Source organism: Drosophila hydei, unplaced genomic scaffold (genome assembly GCF_003285905.1).
Source record: "Drosophila hydei strain 15085-1641.00,03,60 unplaced genomic scaffold, DhydRS2 tig00000063-arrow-pilon, whole genome shotgun sequence".
Lineage (NCBI taxonomy): Eukaryota > Metazoa > Arthropoda > Insecta > Diptera > Drosophilidae > Drosophila > Drosophila hydei.
In genome coordinates this window covers 5,655,452-5,681,240 of record NW_022045657.1, presented here as the reverse complement: position 1 = coordinate 5,681,240, position 25,789 = coordinate 5,655,452, and the positions used below count along the sequence as shown (strand labels likewise).

General features: G+C 37.6%; 2 protein-coding genes across 3 annotated transcripts in view; one reads left to right on the top strand and one right to left on the bottom strand.

The window, feature by feature from the left end:
- Positions 1-466: 466 nt before the first annotated feature.
- LOC111601388 (neuroligin 4-like) overlaps positions 467-25,789 on the bottom strand; it is a 47,434-nt gene continuing 22,111 nt past the window's right edge. For both annotated transcript variants that reach the window (XM_023317929.2, XM_023317930.2), the window contains 3 exons: positions 22,796-23,929; positions 9,096-9,534; positions 467-1,153 (listed from right to left, as the gene is read on the bottom strand). In XM_023317929.2, coding sequence (XP_023173697.2) covers positions 9,137-9,534; positions 22,796-23,929 — 1,532 coding nt within the window. In that variant the 3' untranslated portion in view covers positions 467-1,153; positions 9,096-9,136. The remainder of the gene's footprint in view (positions 1,154-9,095; positions 9,535-22,795; positions 23,930-25,789) is intronic.
- LOC111601390 lies at positions 8,043-8,729 on the top strand. Its single transcript, XM_023317932.2, has 2 exons — positions 8,043-8,486; positions 8,614-8,729. The coding sequence occupies exons 1-2, from the start codon at positions 8,141-8,143 to the stop codon at positions 8,712-8,714; spliced, it is 447 nt and encodes a 148-aa protein (XP_023173700.2). The 5' UTR covers positions 8,043-8,140; the 3' UTR covers positions 8,715-8,729.

Below are 25,789 nucleotides of genomic sequence, written 5' to 3'. Positions count from 1 at the left end.
AGTTTTAATTATTTCGGATCTTTTTCATCTTTGCTTTATATATATACATTGTTAAATACCAATTTGATTTCTTAGTCAACTTTTTCATGTGCTTTTCAAATTTGCAATCATTAATCTTTTATTGTTTGTATTTATATATATATATATATTTGCATATATATTAGCTAATTACTCTTGCTGAATGGTAGAAAAAATCGTGTGCTACACTTAACGATAAAATATTCAAATTTCTATACGTTTGCAGCTTATAGACACGCTAGATTGTTATATTCAAATACATATATATTTATATTCATTAAATTCACAACGGATCTAAGTGTTGACTAAACTAAACATTGACTAACATCTTCTGCTATTCGACTATATATTTACAATACCTTTTCAGCTAACATATTTTAACTAAATTTTCTACTGCAATCTTATGGTTCACTTAACAATGATTTGATATATTTTTTATTTTTTCCTTTTACTTTTCCGGTTTTTTGTTTTGCTTATTTCGTAATTCTCAACTGTTGCTTAGGCTATGAAAATGTTCTCTTAAGATTAAACAGAGCTTAGGTGCAGTCTAGTAGTTTACGAGTTCTTTTCGGCTTAGTCCGAGAAGTTTTTTTCGTCGGAGAAGCGCACGTGATGCTGCTGCTTGAGGCGGACGCCGGCAGCGTTTGCGCCCGATCCGCGCTTTTTCAATGTCGCCATTTTCACAATCCCGTTTCCGTTTCCGATTCCGTTTCCGTTGCTGTTGCCGTTGACGTTGCCATTGCCGCTAAGGCTGAGGCCGCCGACGCCGCCGCTGGCTTTAGCGTTGCCACTTCCAGCCGCTAACGTGGGCGACATGGTCGCCGATGTGGTCGTGGATGTGGGCGAGGACAAGTTGGTCCACTGTTCATCGCAGGAGCAGTAACCGCGCGCAACATCCCCGCCCTCGAGCGCCAGAGCGTGAATCTCTCGCTTGAACTTGAGTTTCCTCAGCTGCAGCTTATGCTCCGTACTATTCACTGCACCACCGCCGCCGCCTTTTCCACGTTGCCTTGCTAAAACCGCTGTTGTTCCATGTGCTGCATTGAGTTGGCTGTCATCGGGGCCGCTCACTTTTTGCGCCTCTTTGAGGGCATAGAACTCCTCAGGCGTTTCGACACGTAACGTCTCTATGGACCTGTAAGTGGCAAAGACCGAAAAAAGTTGAAAAATATAAATCAGTAAGAGTTGAAGTGTGCCAGTGCCTGACTAGCACATGCCCTGGCAAATACTGTTTAAAGTATCTAAATGGCTATGTTTTATCTATACACTTGAGTGGACAGCCTCCTGCATAAGGCAAATAAAATAGATAATTTTAAGAATATAATAATTTTGCGATGTCTTTGAAGTTAGAGCACAAATATTTTTTGTTCTCACACAGCTCAAGTTCAACAAGAGAGCCAAGCTAGTATACCCTTTTCCCTAATTTGCAATGTGCAAAGGCTCGAAAACGACTTTGCCTTTGTATATTTGCATGCTCACAGTAAAATTGAGAACCCTTCAGCAGCTCTTCATATTCTGTTTGGCTCCATGAAAAAGTTAATTACGAACGAGTTAAGCAAAAAAAAAAACAAAAAATATTTATGTATTACGATTGCAGCTCGGGCAAATGAATTTTGATAAGGGTCATCAAAACTGCGGCTAATTAATTATATTTGCATAACAAAATAAAAACTACATGGCGAAATAATTATACAATCGTAGAAAGCTAAAGCCAAAATATTTTTTAATTTTTCTCAATAATTAAAATACTAAATATTGTGTAATTTATGACTTTAACTATACTTATATTGACTATTATAAAAATAATAAAAATTATTGCAATTTGATCGATATGCAATTGAACTTCAAAATTTATGTTTTAATAAATAGATAATCAATGAATGAAGGTCACTCACAGTTGAAAAATTAGTTAAATTTGTGATATTTTGTAGCCAACAATGAGACTTAATTATTGTTTAAGTTTTTATAAATCTAAAATCATTTGAATTCGGAAATTATCTCGTCTTAGAGGATAGATTTAAAAAGTAAATCACATAAATCTGTATTGCTGACACCACCTTTTTCGCGTTCTCTTTCTTTCCCACCCTCTCTCTCTCTATTATTTTAGTATTATTTTAATTGAATACTGTTGCCCTTTAGCTATTGCTTTATGGTTTAATTATGTAATTTATTTTCTGTAATTTTATATTTATTTTTCAATTTGATTCAATTTAGTTATTATTATTATTAATACTATTGTTTATTTTTATATTTTTTGTTTATTTACTTTTATTTATGTTTATTCTGTATTATTTAAATACCAATAATATTCGGTTTCTATTGGCTTCTATTAAATATGGCTTGGCAGTACATTAAAGTGCAATAGAAATTTAGGAATTGGGCTTGCACCAAATGAATTTTATTTAGGCATAAAATAAAAATATCGCTTGACATATATATTTTGGTTCTAGTTTTTGTTGGCAAACAAATGAATAATAGAATTAAGTAGTAGAAAGTGAAATGTAGCTTCAAATGCCAACTGAGGAGGGATCAGAATCAACTCATTTATTTATCTACGAAGCTCAATTCGTGTCAAGCAAATTTCTGGTCCAAAATTTTAACTCGAAATCAACTATTTGCAAGTTATGAAACGCTGGGGCCACTTAGCACGGTCGTATGCAAAGTAGCTACTAAATAAGCACAGCTCTTGGAGCGCTATCTGCGATGACCTTTAGTTTCTTTTTAGCTGCAGAATCAGTTATGTGTGTGGCTGTTGCTGCTGCTGTTGTTGTTAGCTAACCATCAAAGTTTACGAGCTATGTTTATGAACAAGTTGCCTTGAGAGCTGCCATTGCCACGCCCATACCCACAACCACACCCACACCCACGCATAGATGCGGCCGCTGAACCACAGTCGCAGTCAGCATCACATCACTCTGTTCATTTGTGCCTGGCCCTGAAACTCTTTGTTCTTGCATTTGTATCTGTATGTATGTACGCGTGTGTGAGTGTGTGTGTCTGTGTATCTGTATCTGCAAACTAGTCCATTTGGCGCTGCTTTGCATCGCATACTTCATTGCGCTCTGTTGGCGTTTTCCATTATGCTTTTGTGTTTGGTTTAAAATTCAACGGAAAATCTTGTACAGCAATGCATCTATCTAGTTTGTCCCCCAACGCCCATTCCTAACCACTCTCCCTGCTCCCACCTTTCCTTCGCTCGCCAATTTTTTTGTGCGTGCTCATTTTTGCACTACAGTAAACTCAGTTTGTGCCTGGTCGCGAGAATTTATGCAAAGAAAGCGAAAAGTGCAAAGTAAAGTGCAGCTACAGAACGCGCGCGGATGCCTTTTGTTTTGTCCGCATGCTGTTGCTGCTGTTGCCGCTGCTGCTACTGGATGGCATTTGCCGACTGCTCCTCGCATCTTTTAGATATCCCCAACTCCCTTGGGGTGTGGCCTGCTGCCGTATAGCTGAGCGCACAATTTGCCGCAGATTGCCAGCAGGGGTAGTGGAGAGGGAGGAATGAGGGGTGGTACTAAACTATGTAGGCGTTCGTTGGTGCGCTCAGACTTGACTTCAGACTCAGCAAAACTGAGCAATGCCCGTAATGCAAATCTTAGCTACAATGTGTGCATTGTTGAGGAACGCGAAAGAAAATATTCAGGGTATGCATTTGTGCGAGCGTGTGTGCGAGAGTGTGTGGACCATCATTAACGTATTACACGCGTGTTTGCAGCCACTTTGCATATCTTGTGAAAAGAATAATGAGCATAGACTAAGAAACATGGGCACAGCTTAAAGCTGTTCCAAGTGTGAAACATAATAAACTCTTTGGCTAAATCATGTCACGCTTTTGCAGTTGTCAAGGAATTAGATTAATTGAAACCAAATTGGTAAATCAAATTAATTATGTTTGATTACCATAGATGGTATAGCTTGGAGCTGATGCAATCATTTAGTACTGCTGCAAAAGAGTGAATGAAAACACCGTAGCCCAAATAAATTAAAGGAAATTGTAGAAATTTACAATGTTTCAACATTTTTTTGATCAAATTTATATTACTATTTGCGAATTATTGTGAAAATTCTAGAGGGGAGGAGTTAAGGAAGGCAATAAATCGACAATAAATTTATACTATTTTATAGTATAAGAGAGTCTGACATACTGACAGATATAACTCTGTGTATATCAATCGTTGTCACACTCAAGCAGAATATCCAAAGAATGTAGAGTAGTAGAATTATATGCATAATATAATAACAAATATGCATAAATACCAAAAAATATTATTATACAGTATATTTCTATATATTAAAATTTTTTGTATTTAAAATCTAATATATATTTATATTTGTAGTAGAAATATATGAACACATTTAATATGCTTTACTATATTGTGTTTCAATTACAATTATTTAATAAACAGTTATTTATGTAGTTTCTACTGTGAATAGCAGTTAAGGTAAGTCCAGTTATATGTAATGTCTAAAGTGTTTCGCTTAACTCTCTTAATGCCTAGCGTGTTGGTAACAGGCTTTGCAAACTTTTGCACTAATTACAAAATTCGTTCATCTCACACATAGGTATATGTATGTATATATATATCTATGTATACATATATATTTAATTTAATTACTCAAAGTTTTCACCACAATTCTGCAAGTATCGAATAAACTTTGGCCGAAACCTCTGTGTGTTATTAAATATATAATTTAGTAACTTCTGCCCAACGATATGAATGAGAATAAATGATTTATGTGCTATAGAATAATAACTTATGCACATCAATTTAAATTTAGCTAAAGTATTAGAGCAGTGCCATTTGTATGACTTAGTGTATCGACATTCTTTGAAGACGATAATCTATGCAGTTAGATAATTAATTGGATTGTGTAAAGCTATAAATTTTAGTTTAAAGATATTTAAATTCTCATTCTAATCATGAATTCTGCACACTTCTACTCATATATAAATATATATATATATATATATTAACTATTCATTTCATTTAAGTAAATGTACGTAAGTACAGCAAGTCGAATGAGAAATTTCAGCTAATGGCGACACTCAGCTCAATCAGCAAAGCTGAAGGCTGAAGTATGAATTTCATGTTATTTGATATTTACTTCCAAATTTGCTTTAAATTGATTGCAAATATTGAAAATAGTCTACTAAATTGAATATGATGTGGAAAGAGCTATCAGGTGTAAGTTATATGTCAAAGATAAATCAATTGAAGTTTAGTTTAATTTCATTGTCTTGAGTGTGACTTTAAGTGTGAATGATTTTTATGGTAATATAATTCTAATTGTAGGAAAACGGAAAAAGGAATTGTTGGGCAAAAGTTTTGGCTGCTATAAATTAAAACAAAAATATTCTGACTTGGAATAGTAAATATATTATAAATAATATATAAAAATATGACCAAATAAACGTAAGTTTTAATTGATTTATTTTGATATTGAAAAGATTCTGTAAGGTGCCTAGTTAAAAAGCTACATTAAAGGAACTTAAGAAATACACTCTTTCATAGTATATTATATATAAAAAGTATAGCTTGGCTTTGGTGCAAATGTCTCTATATGCGAGGTATAAGAGTAAACTTAAAATTTCAGTATCAAATGAAAAAAATGGTGCGACCTAATTGAAATTTGATTTTTATTATGTATTTTCTATATAAAACTAAGAATAAAACTAACTAACTATAAAACTAAGGTTATTGAAAGAATAATTAAAAGTAAATAGAATTTCTTCCTGATAAATTTTGAATGGTTTCATCAACAACAAGCTCAAAGTAAAAATTATTTCATATTTAGGTATAGTTAATTTATAATTTATAAAGGATTTTGTTCTTATAGAGTTTAAAGAGTTTTTCTTAAATAAATATTGTGATAAAAAATAAGCCCAAAGGCTTCAGCTACTATATGCCATACGTTTTAAGGACTCCAACATTATTTCCTAAAAATAGATAGATATTTAGATACTTAAATCAATTCGGTCATTGATGTGGGGATAAATGAACTTTATGGAGTGCCAAGGATTTAAGAAGAATATAACCAGATTCGACGAAAACACTTAAATTTAACTTCTATTCTCAATTTAAAATCCCTTTTTTTCTTCACTCAATTTGAAATCTTTGCAGTTCGCTAAAAAAAATGATTTTCCAACTATTTTGCTTATTTTTGCTTTGTTTCTTTGTTTATCGGGCAAGCAGCTCTTTGTGTAGCGACCATTATTTAAACAAGTGCCAAAATATGCACAGCTGGCAGCAGGAAGAGCTGAAACAAAGTGTAAGAAATAAGGAAAATTAATGTTTATTGTGCTCTTAGCACATATACACTTCGGCAGAGGCGCTCCAAAGTTTCCGCTGCTCGTACACAAGTGTGCACAACCAGTGTGTGCGTGTGTGTGTACCCGCCATATATGGTGGGTGTAAATTTACATAAAGGTTGCCACTTGCTGCTGTTGCTTTTTTCTTTGGCACGAAAATTGCATTTCCCCGAGCACAAGAGCAAGAGAGAAGAGCGCAAATGTTAATCAGCTAAAAGTTAGGAAGGTGGAGTTGCTGCTGCTGCCGCGTGGACCAGCTACTTTTGGCCAGGTGTAAGTAAAATGTGGGGAAAAAGTGCTGAATGAAATGCAAATTTAATTGTATGCCAGCTGAATTAATGGGCAGCGCACAAACTTGAGCATCCGCATGCCCAACAACCACTTTTCCTGACTATGCTAAACTTAAGTGGACAGCGCGGCATGCGGTTAGGGTATCTGGGTAGCTGGGTTGACAAATGCCTATAGACTACTGTACATCTGGCTGATTTGATCGGTCGAATGTCTTCTTTACCGTCGGCAATCAAATTTCAAAGTAATTTTTATTCATTTATTCAGCATTCAAGTTTTTTTTCATGAACTCGTCAAACCCTTTAGACAAAATAGCTAATAAGCTACATAGAAAGCTATATTTTTAAAAATTTTACTTTTCACGTAAAAACTAATGCAGTCTTGACATTTTGAACGTCTTGCATTCAAATAAATTGACTTTATTTAGCTATTTAAAGTCAGCTTTTGTTAAGGTCTTCAGCAATTTGAAGCTTGAGCGAAATACATCTTTCAGATAATTATAAGACTCCGCCAACCATAAATTTAATATCCATTTTATGGCAGGTGGATGTTGATGACTTTTGAATGCATGTCAAAAATTGACATATTAACATAGAAGTCCAGCTACAAATTATTTTAAAGTTTATTTTGCTTCGCTTTGCATAATTAATTTCTCGCCCAGTTGTATATTAAAAATAAGGAACTGAAAAAAACATTGGTCCTTGCTTTGGTTGTTTTGTTGAAATGTCAAAGTTCATGCGACTAGGCTGTCAACTTGTCTTTCATTCTCACGGCTTTATTGCGAATTTCCTGCTTGTTTCTATTTTTTTTTTTTTATTTTTGTCGCTGTGCAAATTTTTCCATGTCAGCAGCTGTGACATTTGAGCAAGGGAACTCTTCGGGAATTTCAATTCGTCTCTTTTATTTTTATTTTATTTTTACTTTCATTTTTATTAAATAAATATCAACAGCATTTCATACAGCCACATTTATGCCATGCCGTTTGTTATATTTAATCAGCACTGTCGACATTTTATTATTTCACCTTCATGTCAACCTTGTCAATTTGCCAACCATAAGGGCTTAACATTTTTGTCACATTTCTCGGTGCAAGTTGGTATTTTAAGGAATTATATAAATGACTATGAAACGCAGCTTGGGCATACTTAAATAAATACTTAAAGAATTCTATTGTTTCGAACTGAATATATACATAAAATATATTTAAAAAATATATATTAAAAAAAATTTTAAATGATGAGAAATATGGAAAATAACAAGAATGTTCTTGTGAGGACTGCTTGACTAGGAGATACCCTGAACTTTGCGAAGCGCTGCAAGCAACGAGATCGAGGCTAGATTGACACAACTCGTCGTCTTGATCATGAATATATATACTCGTCTACTGATACACCTTCCTCTGCCTAATACATACATTTTCACAAAATCATTGTACTCTGAACTGAAGTGAAATCTGAAAATATTCACACTGAAGAAAAGTTGGCTTTTTAAGTCTTTATATTTGGTTAGAAATCAAAGTCAAACATGAACAATTTCACATATGGGTATTATTTGGTCCAAGCAATGAAGGAGCTAAGTCCACCCACTGCTTGGCATCATATAGTGGCAAGGGCGCTCAGAAATATGAATTGCAATTGGAGGCGCAAATACAACGAACTTCAGCTGCGCAAAGCTCTGGACGTTGGGCTACGTTTTGGCATCATATGTGAGGCTTGCGACAGGTATTACCTCTACGAGTACGGGCGAGTGCGTTCGACAGGTGAAATCTCGTATGACTTTAAGCAAAATGAATTTGATCCAAAGGACATCCAATATGACAGCGACGACGAGCCACTTAAATTTCCAATGAAACGAAAGTGCGAAGATGATGGTAAATTGAACTTTAAAAAGCAGAAGCTTAATTGAAATCGCATAAAGAATAATGTTTTCGATTCATGAAATTAAATTACGAAACTAAATTATTAAATGTACAAAAACGTTTGCTGGCTTTTCTGCAGACATAAATATGGTAACGCCCTGGAATTTACGGATGATCGTAACGATGACACGATCGAGAGTGGGAGTGGGATTCCATGAGAATAGACTTAAGTTATTATAGAAGAATTTTAGATATACTATCGCTCCTCGGAGAGACGCGCAGTTCAGCTAGTATATGGAATGTGGAATGAAATTTATTCATGGTTCTTTTCTGATAAATAGTGAATTCTTATCAACTTCTATTTGCAAAATTTTAAGCCTTTGGTATAAGTAAATAAACGTTTTTTTAGTATTTAATTTATATCTATCAAAAATTATTTTCAATCTGTTTTGAATGCAAGAAACCTTCTAGAAGCCTTTTAGTTTAATTTCTACTCTAGACCTCTCAGAATAACCATAATCTTATGTAAGTTATTTAAGCTGGTCAGCCTAAAGGCTTCGTGTGTACTGGCCTGGCGCTAGTTGTGGTAATTAGGCCAGCTGTTGCCTAAGCTCAACTTACCCCGTTGATGACTATAAGTCCAACTCAAAGACCGACACCTATCAGACGCGCATCTCATCAATGGCTGCCTGTGGCACTTGCTGCTGCTGCTGTTGCTGCTGGGACGCAGTCATGGCTAAGCTTTCAGCATGGGCGTTCGACATGTGGCCATGCGAGTGGGCGTGTATGTGCCCCTTGGAGGAGCTGGGCGCGCTGCTGACGCCGCTGCTGCTGCTGCCGCCTGACGGCGTCTGATCGAGCAGCATATTGCCCCCGGGCCCGGTTGCGCCCATGCCAGAGTTGATGCTGCTGTTGGTGGTGGTAGTTGTCGATGAGGAGGCAGTACGCATCGGTGGGCGTGGACCACGTATATAGTGCGGCTGCATGCCCGTTAGCACAGCCCCATTTGGCTGATGTTTACCAACCTGCTGCTGCTGTTGTTGTTGATATTGTTGTAGTTCTGGAATGAAGATAGAGCAGGGAACTTGTAAGCTACTTATGTCGTTATGCATATGTCGGCATATTATCGAGCAAATGTTTGTTGACGAGCAGCGAAGCTACCAGCAACGGCAACAGCAACAGCAAGAGCAGCAGCGGTAGCGCCCGCACCACAACGCGAGTCAAATTGTAAACAACAACAGCAAGAGCAACAAAAACAACGTTAAACATTAAACACACATCGTCATCGTTGTCATCATTGCCTCATTGCCATCGACATCATCATTGGCTCTGCTGCGCTTTTTATGCTATTCAATTGCCAGCCAGTTGCTCGCCTCCGCCGTCTCCGTCGTTCCACTCATCGCTCAAAAATGGCAAATGTCTGCAGTTATTGACGCTGCTAATATTTTGATGTTCGCTCCTGCCCTGCGACCGCATGTCAAATAATGTGACACTAAACCGTCGCCTTCCCCCTTCCCCTTCCATCAGCCATGCATGCTCCTACACAATATGAATTGTCTGTGTGTGTGGGTGTGTGTGTGTGTGTTAGTTAATTTGTTTGCTTGCACTGTAAATAGAATGCAGTTTTATTGCTGTGCTTGCGAAAATGTCTAGCAATATGAAACGCCCTGTCGATTAATAATCATAAACGACAGACAGTCATGTTGCTGCATGAATTTGCTGAAGCTAAATTACTGAACTAATTAGTTGTCATGGATAAGTAATTAAATGACTCTTCATTTAAAGTGTGCTTAAGCTGCTTATAAAATAATAATAATTTAATGTAAAACTCAAATTTGTTGGCTTCATTTATATATTTATATATTTCCACTTATATAATTATACTTGGGTATCTCTACCTCTATCTTTACTTACAATATATTTACTTTTGCTTTTAAATAAGTTCAAAATCATTTCCTTTCAGCTCAGCTTGGTGTTAAATTATTATATATATTTTTTTTAATATTTTAAAGACATTTCTGAATTAAGTCTTTGTTTCGAATTTTATATATTTTTTGTTTTATTTTTTTAAATTTAATAAGAAATTTTTAATATTTTTCAAGCACACATATCAATTCTTTATACCTAAGTTTCAGAATCGACTAAAGTAGGTTCTAATTCAATTTAAGAGTTACTTTAGACTAACTTTAATATATATTATATATACACATACATGTACTATGTATTTAATTTATAATAACTGTGCATTAGGTGACATGTTTATAGCTTGAATTTCATATTATTATCTGAAAATATTCTTGTCCCTCAATTATATCAAAGTCAATAAATTCTTTGATTTGGGGTATTTTAGAACTGACTGACTACAAATAAAATGTTAAGGCTATCACTGCCAGTTGACACACAGTAAAATTTAGAACACTGTGGGCTTGCTTACATTATGCATCTCAGTGAGCTGTTTAGTTTCAAACATATTTTTGCGTGTCTCTCCAAGGACGAATAAAGCCTCAATGGGCGTGCCTTAGGGAGCAGTTCAATTAAAGCCAATGGATACTTAAGCTGAGGCTAGAAAAGGTGGCCAAAGTGGATGGTAGCTTAGGCTGAGATCAAAGCTGGCAGCGGCTTATTTTAAGCAGTGGCCATTTTGCAAAATCTACGCCCACACACACACGAGTACACTAAAGCAGAAACACGTGCTGCTGCCTAAAATGCATAATAGAGTGGATGGTCAAAGGAAGTACTCGTGTGCGGAGTGCGGGCACGAGCACAATTTCATTTTGGGGCCCGGCGGGAGTTGCCATCAATTCAGAATATGAAATTAACAACGGTGCGTATGCGTAATATGCGCAATGAAGGCCTAACATGCGTGCGTGTGAGTGATTGTTTGTGGAAGTGTGTGTGTGTGTCTGTACGTATGCGTGGCATGCAATAAATTTACAATTTCCCTGCATTTTGTTACATTTTGTTGCCCAAAAAGCGATCCGCAGCGAAGCAAATATAATTTACATGCGCGTCACTTACACGCATTGTTGTACCAGTGCACAGAGCTCGACCCGCATGCAATTAGAATGCAAATGCTGTAACAAATGGCTATAATAGAATTGAAAATATATTGCGCTTTCGGCTGGCCCAGCAAAAATTCGAATTTGACAGCTGCCCCGTCCGAAATAATGTACTCAAATTTTGGCAAAAACCATTCAACGGATGTTGATTAGTATGAAATGACAAGGCCGGATACACCGCATTCATAACGCGACAAAAACAGGGCTGCACGCAACGCTCAACTTCAATTTGTGTGACGTGACGCTGCCGACTCACTTGACCACTGCGCAGGGATTTGAAGCCGTGGACCACGGGACATTAACCAGACGCACAGCGGCCTTCCAGCTCTGCCCACGACTAAGTGGCCCAGCACAAGTGCAGCCAATTGTGCATTGTGAGTGCTCAGAGGAACGCATGCGAGTGTGTGTTTCGCATTAATGAGCTGTCCCCAGTGAATTCGCTTATATCTTTTTTTGCCTTTTAACTCTGTTGGAGTTATCAAAAAAGTACACGCAATGCTTAGCAGAGGGGGCCAGGTCCTGCAATTTATGGCTAACTATAGTGAAGAGGACTCCGAACAGCTGCGCTTAATGACCAACAGCACTCGAGCTCACAGGCTTTGTGTCGCCTGAGCAGCATGAGCAAATTAAGTGGTTCAGAAAGAAAATATTTTCAGTTAGATCGGCAATCAACCATGTGTGAGGGCACTATATTTGTCCCCTTAAGTGAAGTATTTTCCATTCAATTAAAAATAAACATCTTTTTAAAGTGAAAGCACTGGATTTTGTCTGAATTAAATACATTTTTATCGAATTTAAAATTTTTTTTTTTTTCAAATAAATAGTTTGTTTAGTAAGTGTTCATGTTCGTAGACTCATATAATTAAATATTGCTATTTAATTATTACTTTAATAGACAATAGTGCTGCTATTATTTTTTATTACTATTGATATTTCTGCCTCTCTCACATACCCAGGCTTGGCATCGAGCCAAAAGGAAATGTCTACAAAAGTGGCACGACTTAAACAAATGAAAATGTTCTGCAGGTTTCACATAGGAGGCTCAAATTACAACCACATACACCGTTATTTACATCCAAAAATGCCGAACCTTACTTTAGAATTAAAGACTAAATGCGTATGCAATGAAAATATTGACCTTAAATCAAATTGAAAGTAAATTGAGAGCGTTAATCGATTGTTGAGTGCCATTATAGGTTGACTTGATTGTTGATAGATGATATGCAGTTATTTAGACCGCACACATAAACGGCTAATGACATTCAGGTTATCAATCGTTCAGTCAAAGTGCCGAATGAGCGGACCATTTAAATTCAATTGGAGCGCCAGCTATACAAATGGCTCTGTGTCAGGCCCGATTAGCATACAATTTAAAGCTGCTCAATCAAACATAAATCACAGCAAGTGACTGCTGGACCTGCCGTGCAGAGATACAGCAACCGAACACAGCGCACAACATACGCTTAGAAACTTGCTGCCAGTGGGCAGAAAATTGTGCGTAGTAAATCAGTCAGAGAAGGTGAAGCTTGAAGATGGGCCCGGTGGCACGAGCAGCTCGACGGCAGCAAACGAGAGCAGTATAAGAAATCTATTTTTCAAAATGCAATTCGAAGAAATCAAACGGATAACGTGGAAAATTTATGTGCGTCTATTTAGCTGTGAGCTGGGCATTGAGCGCACGAGCGAACAAATATTAAGTATACGCAGCGTGAACCTTGTCAAGCCAAGCGCATGTATCTGGCAACTTTCTGTCTGTGTGTGTACGTGTGTGCAAGCAAGTAAGCAGCACAATTAAATTGGATTTATGGTGCGCGTGATTACAAAATGAAGTTAATGTGCATACAAACACAAACGCCAAAGAACAAAGTTTGAGAGCTGGGCGTCAAGCGAAGAAAAATGGCTCTCGAACTTTTTGAGTGCACGGAAATCGTACCTTGTTTGTCATGTCATCAATAAACTACACGATGAGCCAGCCAAGCCAGCAACCGACAGATACACAGGCGAGAGCAAATTGAATGAGCATATTAAAAATAAAAGGAAAAGTAATATACGAGAACATTTTTGCAAGGAAGTGCGAAGGAAATGGAAGTCTGCACGCCCAACTGGACATATTTCACTTATAAGTAGCAGCGACAACAACTACAACAACAACAACAACAACAACAACAACAACAACAACAACAACAGCAGCAGCAGCAGCAACACAATCAACAAACCGAGCAGCGAAGCGCATCAATGAAATATTTATGAGTGGCCCATGTAGATTTATGTATGTATATGCTGCCTGAGTGTCCGAACGGAGAGCGAATTGAAAAATTCATTAGCTGGATTAGCCGCCGGGCTACGTTGCTCCACTTGGGTTAAAGTTGTTTAAGCCTACTTGCCGTTTGAGTTTTATGGAATATTTGATGCGTCGACAGCTGCATAAGTTTTTAATCAGCTTCCCTTAAATATAACCAAAAACGGTTAACTTTTGTAAAAATAACCATTGGATCAGTTCGGATTTAATGAGCAAGCTGGAATAGTTTTTATCATTAATATATAAGTAGAGATATATGTTTTTTGAGTAATATTAGCTTTGTTATTGAAGTAATTTGTTTTTATTAAATTGTTCAAATTTAAAAAAGTTTAAATTGAAATAAAATTCGCTCTCATTTTGCTTAAAGTTTTTATTTTAAACTCTCTTATTAATTAGTTCTATTTTTTTAATAGATATTATGGTTTTATGCATGTAACAGGCAATAGGCGGAGGGACAGATCCCTTAAAATTTATGTACTACTGATCAGGACCCTTTGTGAATGCAGCGATTACTTAAGCCACAAAAGCTGAAAACTAGCAACAGCACGAAACCTTTAATATATTGAATGGATTTCTGTAATTCACAGGTATTTTTTTGTATATTTTAGATTTTGAATACTTTTAAAAGTTCTGTGGATAAATTTAAAATCTATAAACTCTTCTTCAATATTAAGCAATTCAACAAAGATCAGAGTCAAAGTAAAAACCTTTTCTTCAATTTCAAGCCAAGCTATTTTGGTATGCCTACAATGGTGCACGATACTGTTTGTATAGCAAATTAGAGTAGTAAAGTTGGGAATGGAAAATTAAATTCAAGCATTTGAAACGAACAAGTCTGTGCTGCCCAACCAGGCACATCCCTAAAGCCAGGCCCTTTATTACATCAAATTGTCCGTCTTACTCGACAATGGACAAGCCAGCAGAGCCACAGTTGACCACTAAGGATGCGGCAACGCAGTGTGAGCATTTCTTGTGTCGAGGCAGTAAAATAATATTGTTTTATCTAACTAGCTGCGCAATGCACAGTAACAAAGGCAATGCGACGGGTAGGCAACGAGACAATGAAGCGGGGCCGCCAAGAAATGGGGCCCAAAACTAACATCCCTCAGCAAACGAGTGGCGTAACTACATGTAGGCAGAGTGACATTTGTATGCCCGCAGCTCCGTCAGTCGTTTTTGCTAAAATCATCAAAGCGAAGACCAAATAGTAAAACTAAGGAAAGCGAAAGGAAAACACAAAACTGCGGAATCAGAAGCCACAATGCGGCGAACAGATCGAATAATGCGCTGTGTAGCTGGGGGCTGAGCGCTAGGGTCGTCTTTGCTTTTAGGCTGAGACAGAGGGCAAGCATATGTTGACGGCGGTGGCATAAATGTAAGGCTGAGCGCGGCTGGAAGAGAGGCTGCGGGCTCTGACTATGCGACATGCGGCTGGCTTGCAAATAGATTTTTCATCATTTATTTTTGTCTTTCTGCATGGCGCACGCTGCGTATGCGTGATAAATGCTTTCTATGTATGCGTGCTGTGTATCGTCTGTTGAAATTTCAATAATAACATTTGTATGAAGCTGTTTATGTCCTCATGCTGGCGATGCTGGTGGTGGTTGACAATGTGGATGACAATCACGTCACATCTGGGTCTCTCGTCGTCTCCCTTTCTGTCACTCTGTCTTTCTCTCTCGCTCTCTTTCGTATGCTTGTGCACTTGCTTGTACTTACTCGTGTCGGGCTTAGTAGGCGAGTCGCGTTTGCCTTTTGTTTGCTGCTTTATTTTTATTATATTCATTCGTTCCGCACCTCCACACGCTTTTGGTCCCACACACACACACACACACACATCCGTCTGTCTGCCCACACATGTCAGCAAAAATCGTTTACGCTTCATTGTTTTACTCAATTTGCTTGATTTTTGCTAGCGGCTTTTTTTGCGGCTTCTCGTTTGACGGGCTCTTTTGAATTTACTGCGAATTGTATGCAAAGTTTTGGCCATTTGACGACCACGTCTCCAACATATCAATTGAAAAGTGTTGCAAAAATGCGTACAAAATATGAGATGGCTTTGCTCCGAAATGATTATAGACCGAATGACAGGCTGTGCTATTTCATCGATTGATTTATAGACAGATAGCTGACGGCTGAAATCAACTTTTTGGCTTAGTTTTAAGTCTGTAATCAACTTTCTTTCGTGAATACCAATTGCTTGCAGAAAAAAACATTTAGCTGTCTTTACTAAAATATATTAAATTTTTACGATTTAAGTTTGTGACTTAGACATTTTTGGTAGTCGTCATATTTATTTTATAAAAATATTAAAAAAATTCATTTACAATCTGAGCAGTTTGAATACTCTACTCTAGACCATAGATATATCTCGGAGAAAAGGTATGCTGTTATGGTTTATTATAAGACTGAAATATAATGCTGCTCTATGGTAGTTGATCAAGGAATTACTGATGTGAGAGAGAGAGTGAGAGAAGAGAGAGATTAATATTTGTGATATGGCAACGCAATTATAAAGGCAGAGTTGCAAAATTATAGATATAATCTGTATAAATGCTTTACGCTTGAAAGATGGTTTGAAACGGGCTAGTTTAAGTCAAGCCACTAAGCCTAATGAGGCATTAAACTGGCGTTAAACAACGTAAGCGTTTTATATAATCCAAGGGCTTTAGATAGCAACGACGACAACAAATATTAATGCGCCACTTGAGTGCACAGAGTCAAAAAAAAAAAAACAAACAAAAAAAATCCAATCGAGTCAAGACGGGCCGAAATCTCGGGACAAGCATTAATTACGCGAGGATTTTCACGCAGACACAAGCTGTAGTTGAGTTTAATATTTATGGTCTGCGCAGAGAAGAAAAATGTGCTGCTTAAATAAATAACTGACTGGAATGCCGAGCCATGCCGATGGCGAACAGCTGGCGGGCATTGCCGCGGCATGCGCCCACGCATAATTATATGAAAATTCGCAATAATTATAAATAATGCAGAGCGCGCTGAAAATGTTAACGCAGTGCGAGTGGCACTCGCCACATCCGACAACGCCAGCACCTGATGCCTTGTGCCAACGCCAACGATAATGGCAGTGGCACTGGCTATAGGCACCATCTACTGCTCAGCATCGGCTAACAGCAGCACCACCGCCTGAAATCTGTACCCACCCAACCACTCAACCACTATAAAACACTTCCGCTTCCGCTAAGGCGCAACGCTCTTTGGCAGAGGCGCGTAAAATTAAATCAGCTTTGACAGCGACAACAACAAGTGAACACGAGTGGAAAACCTGCTGATTATGTTTCTTTGCAATTTAGCTCAGGTTGTCGCAGTGCCTTTTGACATTTTTACGCTTTCCCAGCGCTCATTGAACAGCAATTAGAGCAGAAGATCGAAGTGCATAAACCTGCTCAAGTAGCTGAAAAGCGACAAATTCTTTGCCCTTTGCCCTGTACGCAATACGCAAATTTCTGCATTTTTACACAACTGGAAATGCTGGAAAGATGAGGGTACTCGACTGCGTCAGCAGTTGTAAGCAGGCAATGTAAATCAGAGAAATCACAGAAATCAGAGAAATCAGAAGAATTTAAATACAAAATTACTGAAAATACTATATACATATTATCGTATCGCATTGATTTTAAAGAAGTTTTAAATATATATAAATAATACATTACATTATAATTATTAATATATTATAAATTCAAGTATATAAACTATGATCTAGATTGCCCGATTTTATCTGCTGACAATTAAAATTTGAATATAAAAATATCGATATCATTTCAAATGAAATTTGTTGGCTACTTTTACTTTTCGAATCATTTTGCTAAACTTGAATATAAAAAACTTATAATATATAATAAAATATATAATTTTTTGACTCAATATATTCTTATAGGTTTATCGCATAAGAAATCCGTAGTTAGGAGATACCATTCATATATATATATAATATATATATATATATATATATATATATATATATATATAAAATATATGTATATGTGCTTAAACACATTCAAATGTCACGTTTGTTGCCTTCGCTAGGAATCACAGCTGAGCATCCTCGACTAAAGGCATTGTCTTGCCACTTCATTGATTGTTCGTGAGGTGGCATATCTTAGCTAAAGTAGAGGCTGACATTCCAACACAATTCATTAGCAATTGTGATTTATTTTATGATGTATTTTGATTTATGTGTATCCAGGCAGGCTTCTTACTCATGGAGAGCACACTTTTATATTAAAAAATTTCTGTGAGATTTAAAGGATTTCAGTGACATTTCAAGCAATAAGTTAGAGACTCTATTGAATGCGTTGCTTTTTAGAATAAAACTTTTTCAACTATTGTCTATATTGGCAATTTCATTTCATCAATTTTAGAAGCTTAAACAATATTGAAATAAAATAAAAATTGTATAAAATAGACTAAAGCTGCTAAGATGTACAAGGTAGAAGAATTTGACAGCTGAAATTCAATAACGATTTTAATAGATTATATTGGAGGGGAAATAGTTATCGATTTTTAAATCAAACTTGATAAGCGCGTGCAATTGATGGATTTATGTGTAACATTTGAAGTCTTACATCGACTTGACTGTTGATCCAGACCAAGAATATATACACATTGTGGGCTATGCCACGTATCCTGGCTTCTGGCTGTTGTATTTTTAACGAAGCTTTTATTTCCTAAATTCTCATTTCAATGGGTTCAAGCAAGACAACTCTTGCCTGGAGATTGCTTGAGTTCTGCTTATTCTACGCCTCGCTTACTGCGCGCTCAATGAAGCAGCTGCATTTCTGTGGGAAATTAATTTTTGTACAACATTTGTTCAAAATAAACTTTCCTAATTACATTTTCAGCTTAAAATTAGTATACATATTTGTGTACTAACCAAAGTCTCTACTATTTAAAGTTTGTGCCCAAAGGGGCAGGTAGCCAAAATTTGTGTATTTAATATAGAAGCCAACTCAGTAAACTGGAAACTTTCAGCATTTAGAGTATTCAAACTACAACCAGAAAGAGGCTGGGGGCCAGAAAGACAGGCAGACAGACGGACATTGCTAGAGCGACTAGACGCCTTGATCACTAATATATATAACTTAATGATGTATGCTCCGCCTTTTTCTGCCTATTGTTTACACTTAAACAAAACTATTATTTCCGTGTTTTCACATTTAGACTATATATAGGTTTGTCACAAACAGAAATGAATTGGCTTTTTTGCACTTATCTGTTATTTAAATTGTGCGCAAGCCAGCGGAAAAACGAATCATTTCTATTTGCTCTGTTTTTTGATTCGCACTTAAACGATTCAATCTCTGTGTGGATTTAATAACATTTTCTGCCACAGTGCACGGAATCTCGCCCCTGTTGGCGGTAATTTGATTACCGTGAAGCAGACACAGTCACAGCAAGCCACTACACAGACACACACGCGCGCGTGTTAGTTCGCCCGCTGTAAAAAATGTGTTGTTTTGCTTATCGCATGAGCATTTCATAAACAGTCGATAAAAAGAATTGCGAATTGCCTGCTTGGCCCTCACCTGTGCTACGTTTTTGTTATTTGTTGCAATCGATTGCTGGAATTTTATTTATGACTAAAAATGTCAACGGCAGATGCCCAGCGCGCCGTCCGACTTCTGGGCGGGTCGTCCTCTGCGGGTGCCACAATAAAAACAACATAATACGCTGCACAGAGCTGGGCCCCTTGACCCCGCTGGCCCCTTGGGGCCATGGCCTTATTGCTGGCTTCAATTTTATTATGCAAGGGCCGCGCATTAAACTTACAACCGTTTTATGCGGCTTTTTATTGTTTTTTATGCGCACAGTAATAACTTGAACTGTAAACGTTTCATGACTCGATATCTGGGAGAAAACTATATAAAAAGCATATCAGCAAATGGGCGCTCGATCGAAATTGAAAATCTAAACGTAAGCTCATGCCAAGCTGCGATAGTGGAATGCAGACCTAGCCATTTATCGGACCAATCAAATTTATCAGATGTCACGACAGCTCAGCTGGAAATTTATTGTTGCGGGCATATTTTTTGAAGTGCCGTCACGACCGCCATGGCGTGTTGCCTCTGAGCAAAACCGTCAATAAGTTGCCGCAACTGCAATCCACCATTCTTCATTTAACAGGCCATCAAACAAAGACACAGCAGCTATCGTCTGTCGACTGTCGGCTGTTTGTTTACCTGTAAGCTGTATCATGATAGCCATAAATATTTGTGTTATTTCAGTTTTATATTTGTAAGTAAGGCAGAGCTGATATTTAAATAATGAAAAGTGCATCTCAAATATGCATAAATTTAAAGTAAAATTTGTTTACGATCTGCTCCTCAGTTGAGTTTCTACGGTAGACCTAACCTTAATAATATTTCTATATATTATTTGCCTTGTTTCAATAACTTTTTATGCTATTCTAATTCCCTTGATTTCCGATGGTTATAAGAAACGAAAACAGATTTTCCTATTTAAGAATTTTTAAAATAAATTTTTATAGCATACTTTTGTGGGCAATAGTAAAAAGTCGTTCTAATAGCAAATGATAAAAGATATTATGATGAGCTAATATACCAGTTAGCCTGCTCGCAATACAGAGTATAATTTCTTTGAAAATCTTGCTAACTGCTATTAGAAAAAAAAAAATAACGATAAAAAATAAGAAAATAGATGTTCCAGTTTAAAAAATTGTAAACATTTTTATAGCATACTTTTGTGGGCACCATTCAAATGATGCTAAAAGTCGTTCTGTATTGCTAAGACTTCATAGCAAATAATAAAAGATGTTATGATGAGCTAATATACCCGTTAGCCTGCTAACACTACAGAGTATAATTTCCGTGAAAGCCTTGGCAATCAGTGGAGCATAATTTGTACAACAATTTTCGTCGTGGCCAACAACTAAGCAGGGAATTGGATTGGACTGAACGGATGCCAAACTAAAGCTGGTTCCACGACCAGAGCCAAAGCCGGACATACGGATGGGCTATGGTCTTTGAACGGCTCGTTTGCTGTCTGCCAGCAAAACTGTGGTCAAAAGTCGCAAGTGCGTTGAACTTCAGCGATGCGTAAATGTTTTTTCTGCCTTGGGCTTCTTCTCTTTTTTGGCTTTTTGGCTGTAGTTTTGCTTTTTGCGCCGTTTGATATTTGGCTACCCATGAAGAACGCAAGAATATCTTTGGCTTCAGCCTCTCGGAGTGAGCTCTGTGGCTGATTAGTACAATTTCAATTTTCGCGCGGACATATTTGTGCATAGCCAGGGGTTCAGTTTATGGTCTTGTCAGACCCAGCACGAAGGTCATTTTTGGTTTGATTGAGCAATATTTTTTTGTTTGCTTGGGGTGATTTTGCAGGAAATTTATGTGTAGCTGGCGTTCCTTGGCAATGTTGCCCCGTCATTCATTTTTCAAATATATCTTCCTTTTTTGTTTTGTTGAGCAACCTAACAAGCAGCCAGCAGACTACCAGCTGTGTTTCCAATAGCATATTTATAAACGTAGGTATATGTAACAGAAATACATTCATATTTATTATGCGAGTCATTTCTAAGTGTTAGATTGAGCGCTGAGGTTGCCTTTTTCCTTAAAGACTGATTCTTAAACTTATCGCTATTTCTAATGCAAAAGCTGGAATATGCTGTGCGAAAGAGACAGGAAATTCCAATTCTAAAGACTGCGTATTGACTTGAAATATGTAAGATATATATATAAGATATATATATACTAGTGTTAAGTTCATTCATTATAATTTTGTTCTTTTTTGTATTTTGTACCCAAACATGAATTCGAACTGTCTTTCACAATGTGCTTTTCCTGACGAACAATCTCTTTGTCGACTGGCAATCACAAAGACTCAGTCAAAGTGGCCTCAATAGCCATCTCGCTCGCACTTAGCAACATGCGAGAGTATCTTGCGCAGCAGCTATCTTTGTTTCACTTTCTCAAGCAGTAAGCATTAGAGAATACAAGCCAGAAATGAAAATCCTGTAGATAAGACGCAAACCCACTCGGCTAATATTTTTAGCACTCAATACGAGAAATGAGCCTGCAGCAGACGAGACGATGTTGAATTGGGAAACTAGGAAAGTAGACTCTGTTCTGCAGTATCTTGTCATATAATATTAACGATGCGCCATAAATATACTATATCTATCTATAAATGAGTGACAAAGATAGAAAATCTTGTATCTGAACTCTTCAAAATATATATATGTCCCATTCGCAAGATTTTATCATTATATTTTTTATGGACCAGCCTTTAGTCTGTAAGCTGAATAATTTTGATCTCTCAAACAAACTCGTATTATAAACTTAATTTTTATACTATTCATTTCGTTGCTTTACTCTCAGCCATTTGTCTGTAAACGAACTTAATCTGCTTTTATAATTTTGGTTTCAATTATTTATATTTGATTTCGAAAATGCGTTTAATGCTGTTACACACATGAAATGTTCCAGTTCTTCCTTGAAACCTTAAGCTTATTCAATCATTTAGTTCAGAACACACTCATCTTTCCCTACCTCCCTCCCATCCTCAATCTCTCTCTCACATACATTTTGTGCTTTCATTCAATTTAAGGATGTGGTTTTTTAATCGAAAACAAAATGCAAGCTGTGCGCTTTTCAGCCAACAGCAAGAAGACGCGGAGAGCAGGGCAAATGAAATAAAAATGAAAAGCACTTCATTATGTAATGAAGTTTTATCGTATTATATACTGATTGCTACCTTGGTGCAATATTGTTTGGATGCCATATGCTCTCACCTCGTGCACTCTTGTTGCTGTTTGCATTTTCGCAGTGAATGCTGCACGTAGCATTCGAGAAGAAGAACAAAAATGAGAAAAACGACGAAACACTTTCATCTTCTGGCTTGACTGCATCAGAAACCAATTCGTCCAATTGCATTTGCGGCTTAAATTCGTTGCTGGCTTCAAGAATGTTTTGTGCTTAACTCACCTGTCGTTGGATTGTGACGATTGAGATTGCGTGGCAGTGTCATGCAATCGCTATTGGCGCCACCGGCGCTGGTTAGGAGGACGTTGCCGCGGCTATCCACCAGGGCGGTGCCGCCGCCTGCCAAATTCAAGGCGGCCGTGTTGCTGCGTGCATAATTGAGAGCTCCGGAATGATGCAATTGGCTTGCCTTGGGCAAAGTCATTAGGCCGGGATTGTAGCTAACGCTGCTGCCTGACACAACAACAGAGGCGCCACCACCGACACCCACTGCTGTGGCAGGCACACTGCTATTGTTGCCAGCAGCACCACCACCGCCGCCACCTGCACCGCCAACTGTGCCATTGCCACGTCCAAATGTCTGTGTGCCTCCGCTGCCCATGCTCTTGATTTGCATATGCTCGCGCTGCTGTTGATGCTGTTGCTGCTGCTGCTGCTGTTGCTGTTGCTGTTGATGTTGCTGTTGTTGTTGCTGTTGCTGTTTGGTGCTGGTGCTATAGGTGACATTGGCCAAGTTATCCGTGGGCTTAGTGCCATCCATGGCCATATTATTAAGCATACTTCCACTGCCGCCCGCTTGCTGTGTTTGCTGTTGCTGCTGCTGCTGCTGCTGCGCTTGCAAGCCCGTGTTGGCGCATATATGTGGCGGTGGTGGCTTCGATGCCTCGTTAGCTGCTGCGGCAGCGGCGGCGGCTGCCTGTAGCAGCATGGCCGCCTGACCGGTCTGATCCTGACCGTGGCTCTCGACGTCAACAATCACATTGGCGCTCTGCGAGTGGCCCAAGTGGTAATGAGCATGCTTTATGGGCTCCGGCGGATATGGTACCTGCTGATGCATGCTGCGCTGCTGATACTGCTTCTGCAGTGTCTTCACCTCCAGCCGCGTCTTGTCCCGCTGATAGTACACGCCCGCAAATATCAGCACATTCAATATGAGCAGGCTGCATCCGATGGCAATCGTTACGCTCAGCGCCGTGGAATATGCCGCATAGCCGGCTGCCTCGAAGCCGGAAGCCACGGTCTCCGTCGACCCGTTTGCCAGTGTTGTCGGAGCATACACGCCACCTCCATTGCCAGTATAGTTGCCGCCAATTGGTATACACGTTGTATACATATTGTTCGGCTCCACGGTCGTAACTGCAGAAAGAGAGATGGCAAGCGCCAGAAAGAGAGAGAGAGAGAAGGCATGAGTAATTGCGTACCATTGTTGCATATTAATATGTTGCTCTTGCTTCTTGTTTGTCGCATGCAGAAAGACAATTACAAATTAGCCAGACTATGGCGCGCAGCGTACACGAAATCTAGTTCCCTTGGCATATTACGCATACAGTGCGTATGCTTGTTTCTATCAAATGTGAATCAAAGTACATAGCCCGCATTATGCGTAGCTGCATATTGAAATTTGATGCTTATCCAACTATGCGCTACAAACTAACTTAAGAGACTTACAATGTTCTTTGGAATTGGCCCTGAAGCTAGATGTCTGCACTTTTTATGCATTGTGTTTTAATATATTTATAGTCTTATCTGTATATCCATCTGCCATCTGACTAATTACTTTTTCTTTTAAATGAAAACTCAAGGTAAATTGTTTTGAGAAAATTTATATAACAAAAATTTATAAACAGAGCCCATAAAGTATATATATCCCCGATTATTTCATGTTTTTGCACTTTTATTAAAACGTATTTCAAGCACTAGACTCTTGTGCTTTGGCAAACATATAAATTAGCTTATGAAAGTCCGTTTAGAAGATGAGCTATTCAACAACTAATTTCTCATGCTAAAACCCATTAACAGAGCTAATGCAGTTAATGTATAAAATAAGAGTAGAACGAATATCACCGTCAAGCTGTCTCGACTAGAGCTCTCTCAGTTGTTAATCTTTTGTCTGAGCTGCATAATGCTTTTTGTGCAGGGTATCTACTAGTCTGCCCCTCAGCAGCACAACAGCAATCTCAAGCTATGTTTCTTTAAGTAAATATTTTATTTGTAGTTTTTTGTATGCAGAACAAACTTTTGGATCTTCATTTGCTGCTAGCACGCTCGTGTTACTTTTATGGCAGGCAGGTAAGTTTTAAATTGAAATGCAAACACCTGAGATAAAAGAGATGTGCTTCAATGCTTTTGAAGTTCACTTCCTTCAAAATCTATTTGACAATGTGCTCGAGTCTCTGTCGCTTTGTTGATTTCTTTGTTGCTTTGTGTCTGATTGTCTTCTTGATGTGCCTCAAGTGCTTGGCATTGTTTTAAGCCAAGACGACATACATTGTCGTCGCTGTGAGTGTATGAGTGAGTGTCGAGATGTCGTCTGTCTGAAAAGTTTTGCTCTTCAATTTTCTGCATATCAAACAATTCGGCAAAGTTCTGCACGAGATTAAAGACTTGAGCACGTATTTGCATAAATATTTAGGCAACAAACCAAAGTGGCATAATAAGCATTGTCATATTGCTGTTCACTTTCTCAATATTTCATGTGATTCTTCACAGCTGCCAAGTGGCTTTTCAAGAGCTTTTGAATTTCCATTTCACAATGCTATTCAATTCAATAAATTTCTGTGGTCGAGATTTCGTAAAATCAACTAATCCGATTTTGCAACCAATCAGAAAAGTCAGCATCTGTGAATTTATTTCATACCTTTTAACTTATCTCTTTTAACATTTTGATTATTTTTTAAATTTAATTGAAATTATATTTTTGGGAATTTAATTTGAACTGAAGAAGGCGAAGCTTAATGCAATACAATTTATTATTTCATTATCATTTAAAATAATAATATAAATAACACAATTACTATTATATTAAAATAATATATAAAGGCACGATATTCTTGAAAATAAAAATGAACATGTATCGAATGGCCGCGTGTTCAGTGGTAAACTAATTAATCCTTAATTGAATTCAGTGAAAATAAATATATAAATATATATATATATCACATATACATCAAAAAGCAGCCGTTTGACCATTAAGATGTTTTGGTCTTCTATATTAGG

What these genes read in the sequence shown, in the direction of transcription:
- LOC111601390 (XM_023317932.2), top strand. Translation starts at nt 8,141, where the DNA reads ATGAACAATTTCACATATGGGTATTATTTGGTCCAAGCAATGAAGGAG. An exon ending in ACGAAAGTGCGAAGATGATG is followed by an intron (nt 8,487 to 8,613) that starts GTAAATTGAACT and finishes GCTTTTCTGCAG; the next exon opens with ACATAAATATGGTAACGCCC.